The 6,837-nt window shown below is 39.1% G+C and overlaps 1 protein-coding gene and 1 non-coding gene across 2 annotated transcripts; both read left to right on the top strand.

Moving 5' to 3' along the window:
* The first annotated feature begins 921 nt into the window (after nt 1–921).
* On the top strand, nt 922–6,837 carry rpsa (ribosomal protein SA). Its single transcript, XM_028600527.1, has 8 exons — nt 922–997; nt 2,602–2,771; nt 2,926–3,044; nt 4,387–4,632; nt 5,224–5,352; nt 5,845–6,004; nt 6,543–6,566; nt 6,699–6,837. The coding sequence occupies exons 2-8, from the start codon at nt 2,639–2,641 to the stop codon at nt 6,791–6,793; spliced, it is 906 nt and encodes a 301-aa protein (XP_028456328.1). The 5' UTR covers nt 922–997; nt 2,602–2,638; the 3' UTR covers nt 6,794–6,837.
* LOC114570445 (small nucleolar RNA SNORA62/SNORA6 family) lies at nt 4,036–4,175 on the top strand. Its single transcript, XR_003694521.1, has one exon. It is a non-coding gene; the product is annotated as a small nucleolar RNA SNORA62/SNORA6 family (small nucleolar RNA).

The following is a 6,837-nucleotide window of genomic DNA, read 5'->3' on the forward strand; positions in this document are numbered from 1 at the left end:
TATTGTGTGGCTCTAAGATAAAATTACAAAGTAGTGACATTATTTTTTACTATGAAGGAAATGATTTAAATAAATGCCATATTTTCATTTTAAATCTTTTGATTTTGTTTGGGAAATTTTATATCCATATATGTAAATGGTCTAAAAGCAAACCCAATAATCACCAATTTAAAAATGACATGAAATTATATTTTGAAACTTTAAAAGGACTGACGTATATTCATATATTTCAACCTCTTTGATTTAAACTCCATATGCCCCCTTTTTCATGTTTGTATGTATGTGTGCAGTTAATGTTTTCAATGTTTGTATTTTTCTGTACTGGAATAATAAAGTTTTTTGAAAGCAAAAAAAAAAAGTAACGCTCAGCGCTCACCGGAAAAGTGCTTCTCCGTTTTATATATGTGAAAGTCAATGCAGAGACCACACGGGATCCGTTGGTCCATTTTATATTCGTGCGCTTAAAATTATAAGGTTCCATCTCCAACTTTTGGTCGAAATTTGGTTTTTGACATAATCTGATCCATTAGGTGTTTATTAATTCCTGTGTGGTGTTATTTTTGTAAAAAAAATAATTTTGTTAGTTAGTTATTAGTTATTAGTTAGTTAATTTTGTTAGTTAGTTAGTTATTAATAGTAGATTATGCTACATAACAGTTTTGCCAGCTGGGATGTGATGCTCAATATCTCAGAACTACCCTAAACGGAGATATAACCTTATAATTATAAACTCACGATATGTCAATGATCCCATCCAACCATAGACAGTATCACAGAATTTCTAATATGCATCCGACCCGTGGCCGTCCGAGCTGTGGCTCTGTTCCCATCGTGGCACAAGACACCGCCTAGTGACCAACTCACAGAACTACACCCGCCCCGTTCACAATAACCAACCAATCACAGGCTTGGAAATGTGGTATTTATAGTACGTCATTTCCTCCCAACGCCCTCTTTTTCACCGTCTGGTCAGATTTCCATACGGCGTTGTTTCGTGGTGAGTTTTAAACCGTCGTAATTTTTTAATAATAAACCTTTAATGGTGCAACAAGTTTAAGTAATCACGGGCTGCTTATAAAGCACGCCACAGGACAGTAAAACACCCACCTATCGTGTCTTTGTCGTCTTAAATTATCCCAAAGTAGAAAATGCTAACGTCCCAAGCTAACTTGTTAGCCGTTGACACGCGCTCACCTCGTAGTGTCGCCTTCGCGCCTGAATCAAAATATATATGCGACATTATAGCTAGTTGCAGCTTAACTTACCAAAGTATCTGCCATTAGAGATGAACGGATGAGATGAAGTGTGTGTGCACGCGGTTTTTAGCGTGGTTTTACGCCTTTAAAGGCCTTCTAAAAGAAAGGAAACTAGAATTTGAAGGAAGAGTAATATACGTCATCGGTGCCAAGCGTGTAGCGAACTGTAAAATTATATATATTTTATTACAGAGGCGTTACTTACTATAATTAACTAACCACCCATCACTGGTAGAACTGTTGCTAATATTCTATGACAGCTAACTTTAGCTAGCTGTCTCCGTAATGTGTTTCTATCGTCAGGAAGGACATCACTTCACGTTGCCGGTACTTTGTTAATTCTAAAACGCTTAACATGGACGAGCGTAACGTGGTTTAATGTACCTAAACAACTATCAGTGATCACCAAATTTCTCTCTCATATTGCTCCTCATAACCACTGAAAACTATCAAAAAATCCAACCCAAAATCCAATTATTATGGACGTTATCTGACATTAAGCGTTTCTGCTTTATTAGAGCCTATTGTAAAGAAAATTCTCAACGTGGTTTAATATACCTAAACAGATCAGTGGTCACCAAATTAATGTCAGATAACGTCCATAATAATTGGACTTTGGGTTTGATTTGAAGTTTTTAGTGGTTATGATGAACAATATGAGAGAAATTTGGTAATCCTTGTTTAGGTACATTAAATCACGTTAAGCCTTCTCCTTGCGTAGGTGCCGAAGAAGAAAATGTTAATATGAGAACTTCTATAATCGTATTTCGGTTTAGTTTTTTGACAGGCTTAAGTGTTAATGACAAGAGTTCATGATGAATTTGGGGATGATTGTTTTCTGACCATGTTTAGCATTTTCACGTTTTTGTTTTAGAATGTCCCGTCAATTAAGTTAGCAACTGCATTTTCTTTAGCTAAGGTTAGTCAGCGACATCTTTGAGACGTCTTACATTAAATGTGAAGCTCAAACTCTGTTAGTAAGAAATAATCCTGGCGAAAGTGTTCTCAGAGGTACTTTTTAGGGCAAGTCCTCATTTTTGCCGTCGCAGAGATTACACAAAATAAATACACAATGCGTTTTAGAAAACAGTACATCAAAAGTTAATTAGTGACTGGAATAGAAACGACATGCAAGTCACTAAGACAATTGTGAAATCAAGGACTTTTAAATAATAAAATAATCAATTAAAATCAAGGACATTTAAAAAACAAATTTCAACCAGAAATGGGACTATTTAACACTGCAGCTCTAAATTGCCCATAGTCGGAAGAAAATGTATACTTAAACTGCTTGCACACAACTTTTCGTTGTTTGACCAATGGTATTTTTAATCCTTTTTTCCAGCTCTCCCATCACTCGTAACGCAGGGAAAGTGGTCACGATGTCCGGAGGTCTGGATGTCCTTCAAATGAAGGAGGAGGATGTGCTGAAGTTTCTGGCAGCAGGAACCCATCTGGGAGGCACCAACTTGGACTTCCAGGTGGAGCAGTACGTCTACAAGAGAAAAAGCGACGGTGAGTGGTGGAAGAGAGCCTGTTACATGATGATGATGGACAGTAAAAACCTTCTTTTTAAGGTTCTCTGCTGCACTGTAATTACTCTTTCAGGTTAAGCATGTCAATAGTTAGAATTTCTCTTTATGCTCTGGGGTTCTCCCTTTATCACCAGGTGTGTACATCATCAACCTAAAGAAGACCTGGGAGAAGCTGCTGCTGGCTGCTAGGGCCATCGTTGCCATTGAAAACCCAGCTGATGTGTGCGTCATCTCCTCCAGGAACACTGGACAGGTACAGCAAAACACTCCTGATGTCTTAATTATTGTCCTAAAGAGTGAAGAAAAGGTAGCACATCTCAAGTTCCCAGGAAGGCTTTGTGCCGAACGTGTCGGCGTTAATTTATTGTGCTCTTGCACACTGCCTGAGTGGTGTTTGGCGTTTTCTGTCTGCACACCAGAAACGTGACGCGGCGCTGCTAGCCTTGTCTGTACACGTGGAGGTTTCCCAATGATAAACTGAAAACTAGAAAGTCACGTGACTTGGATCACCCTTGTTTGACATATGGGGAGGGAGTTATGGAAATGTACTGCACTCAAGCAGTAGTATACTGCATGTCAAACATAAATATATAATTTGATTACAGCACAGACGTCGGCAGTATTGACAGCAAAATAGGCTACAGGATATTTCATTGTGTATTGACTAAGTGTCAAGATTTCGATTTTAAATCAATCGTGACACCCCTAGTATTGTCAGGTGCAATATTTGAAAATCGATAAATGTTTATTTATTTTTTAAATTGCATTTATATCTGCGTTTATGTCAAAACCTCAAGACTTTCAAACCTGTCACCTGTCATTTATTAAATATATTTGTGTCAAAAATGACAATCATCCTTTCGTGTTCTAGTTTGCCTGGAAACTGTTCCAACACGCTTGCGTATTGCGTGAAAAATAGGCGTTGGTTCTATTTCTAGCATGTACGCGTTTCATGCAGGCAGTGTGTACACTAACCTGTTAAAATGTGAGCCGAAATAAAAACTGCCACGCAGCCAGTGTGAAGGAGCCCTGACTAAATAAGTCAAGAGTATTTTTTTCCTTTTTTTTTTTTTTTTGTCCTCAACTTGGGAACCTGGGATGTACCACATTTTCTTTTTGCATAATGTCTATTGGATTTTGGGTTTAGCACTCAAATTGAGAATCTACATTGTTGAAGCGCAACCTCTTGTTGCACTGTTGTGATTGCTTCCTTTACACTGTGGACATTAGTACAGTAACTATGATATGCACACCATTAAAGCCGGGCACTGATGTCGGTGTTCAGGTGTCGGAAGTGTGCGAGATTGAGCCGGCCGGGTTTTCGCTAACACCATTAGGACTGCTGTCCCATGATTGGGGTTTGATAGTGACCTGAGCCACAGTTCAACACATTTGTAAATGTATCTTTTCGGTTGTTTATTGTATTTCAATACCTGTCTTGATCGGTTTTAGCTGTTTTTATAGTCTTAAAATGCACGGTTTTAACTTATTTAACGTGTTTATGTAAAGCATTTTGAATAGCCTTGTTGCAGACATGTGCTATACGAACAGCTGCCTTGCTTTTGAGTATAATTTGTTCTCTCTGTCCACTATAGAGAGCAGTGCTGAAGTTTGCCTCTGCCACTGGTGCCACCACCTTCCACGGTCGGTTCACCCCTGGTACATTCACCAATCAGATCCAGGCAGCTTTCAGGGAGCCCCGTCTCCTGATTGTGACAGACCCCCGTGCTGACCATCAGCCCCTGACTGAGGCTTCCTACGTCAACATCCCCACCATTGCCCTGTGCAACACTGACTCCCCGCTCGGATATGTGGACATTGCCATCCCCTGTAACAATAAGGTAAGACCAACTAAATCAAAAAAAGCCATCATATATTGCCAGTAAATCCTTCTAACTTGCACACCGTTAGAGCCCGGCGCTGTCCTGTCTGTGCGGTGCGGGGTGTAGGACGTGTGCTAAATTAAAAATGCTTGGCCTTTATAATCTCCTTTCTCTGAACCTCGCAGGGGATGGAGTTCGAGGTCTTGCCACAAAATGTCAAAACTGTTTTTTGTAGATATTCCAGGAGTCTTACGTTTTTCTTCTAGGATTTATTATACTGTAATGCTTAAAATATTTGACAAAATAACACAAGCTAAGTTGAAACTAAATGATTAAATTAATTTGCTGGTTTCCGAGCATGAGAGTTATTGTGACAAATCATTTATCCATCACACCTCACAAAGCTATTGTGAGTATTATAAGTTGTATTTAATTCAGGGAATGTTACTTTCGTAAATATTATCATAATTTAAATGCATACAGATTTTTAGATCATATAGCCATGAACCTGGCATTCAATTTCATCCTAGGTGGTATTAAAAAGGTTTGAAATTTAACTTGGAGAACCCTGTATTGATTCTCCATGCCACTGAATATTTAACGTTTCAGGGTCACCACTCGGTGGGTCTGATGTGGTGGATGTTGGCCAGGGAGGTTCTCAGGATGAGGGGAACAATCTCCAGGGAGCACCCATGGGAGGTCATGCCAGATCTGTACTTCTACAGGGATCCTGAAGAGGTAAGACAAATGCAGGACACCTTGAGAGAAATGTCCAAAGGCTTGATGTTTGTGTATATGAGGGTTACACAATGACCGGGGTAAGTAAAACGCCACCTCAGTTAATCAAATAGAACAACCGACAGGGCTTTAAATTATATTTTTCCCAATCATTGTATCAGTATTTTTGGGTGGCAGCAGAGATCTAAAATTTGATAAATTGCACAGCCCCAAATGAGGGTACCTTTTTAAAATTGTATGCTGTCAAACGAATTGGATAGAAACTCAAATTAATTCTTGCAATTACACTTGATAGGGTTTTTGTATTTGTTTTTTTAAAGACCTCCACTTTCAGTATGAGGTTTAACACCTATGATGTGAACATGACTTTGTAAATTTTTGATAAACAATTTGCACAGGAGCCTGTAGAAACTGTCTTCAGGCAAGTACAAGTTGCTGTTGAACCCTAGACGAGTAGGTCTGCCAACTCTAATGCGCTCATTTTGAATGCAGATTGAGAAGGAGGAGCAGGCTGCTGCTGAGAAGGCTGTCGGAAAGGAGGAGTTCCAGGGTGAATGGAGCGCTCCTGCTGCAGAGTTCACCCAGCCAGAGGTGGCTGATTGGTCTGAGGGTGTTGCTGTGCCATCTGTGCCCATCCAACAGTTCCCTACAGGTAAGATCACAAGTTTACCTTTGATTGATCTAGAACTGGGAATCATTCAAAGGTTTTCAATACTGTAACTTTGATATGGTTCCTCAACGATGCCTTTTTCTATTGAATACCAATTTTGTAGATTTCATTTTAACAAAACACTCTGGTACAATTCTTTTTTTACCCTTTACACCTATGACTCAGTGTGTAGTTAAGGGTGTTTGGTGTTTTAAGCCCTCAACATCTACTTCCAGGCAGCAATGGTTATGTTAAAACACCATTGAGTGTAGTTAAGCCTTTAACTGTGCAGAACGCAGTTTCTACACTAAGATGTAGACAGCCAATCAAGAGAAAATTGAATTGAAAAGCATAAGTTCTTGGTAGAAGCATGCTTATTGGTTCCCTGAAGTGGATGAGAGTTACTCATAGGTATTGAAGGATGAGGCATTTTTCAATACTCTGACTTTGGAGACAATTTGTTCGGTCAGACCAAACTTTCATCAAAACTGCCATTTAATGTTTGTTCTTTGACCCTAAACTGTGTTTTACTCCGTTTCAGCTGCTGCAGCTGTAACAAAGACAGGTGAATATAATTTTACAAAAAATACTAATTTAATTTCAAAAATACCTTTTTTTTTTTTTTTTTTTTTTTTTTTTTTTTTTTTTTTTGTCATTACTGAATGCTAAATGTGTTTTTTATTTGTCCCCCCTGCAGAGGACTGGAGCACTCAGCCGGCCACAGAGGACTGGTCCACTGCTCCCACCGCCCAGGCATCTGACTGGGGAGGTGCTGCTGCTGATTGGTCTTAAATCATTGACTATGGCAACAATAAAACGGTGTTTTCACACTTTGA

Source organism: Perca flavescens, chromosome 15, assembly GCF_004354835.1.
Source record: "Perca flavescens isolate YP-PL-M2 chromosome 15, PFLA_1.0, whole genome shotgun sequence".
NCBI classification, from domain to species: Eukaryota; Metazoa; Chordata; class Actinopteri; order Perciformes; family Percidae; genus Perca; species Perca flavescens.

Bases quoted from the DNA above. Each gene is read 5' to 3' on its own strand.
- rpsa (XM_028600527.1), top strand. From the start codon at position 2,639: ATGTCCGGAGGTCTGGATGTCCTTCAAATGAAGGAGGAGGATGTGCTG. The intron at 4,633-5,223 runs GTAAGACCAACT...TTAACGTTTCAG, and splicing joins CCATCCCCTGTAACAATAAG to GGTCACCACTCGGTGGGTCT. The intron at 5,353-5,844 runs GTAAGACAAATG...TTTTGAATGCAG, and splicing joins TCTACAGGGATCCTGAAGAG to ATTGAGAAGGAGGAGCAGGC.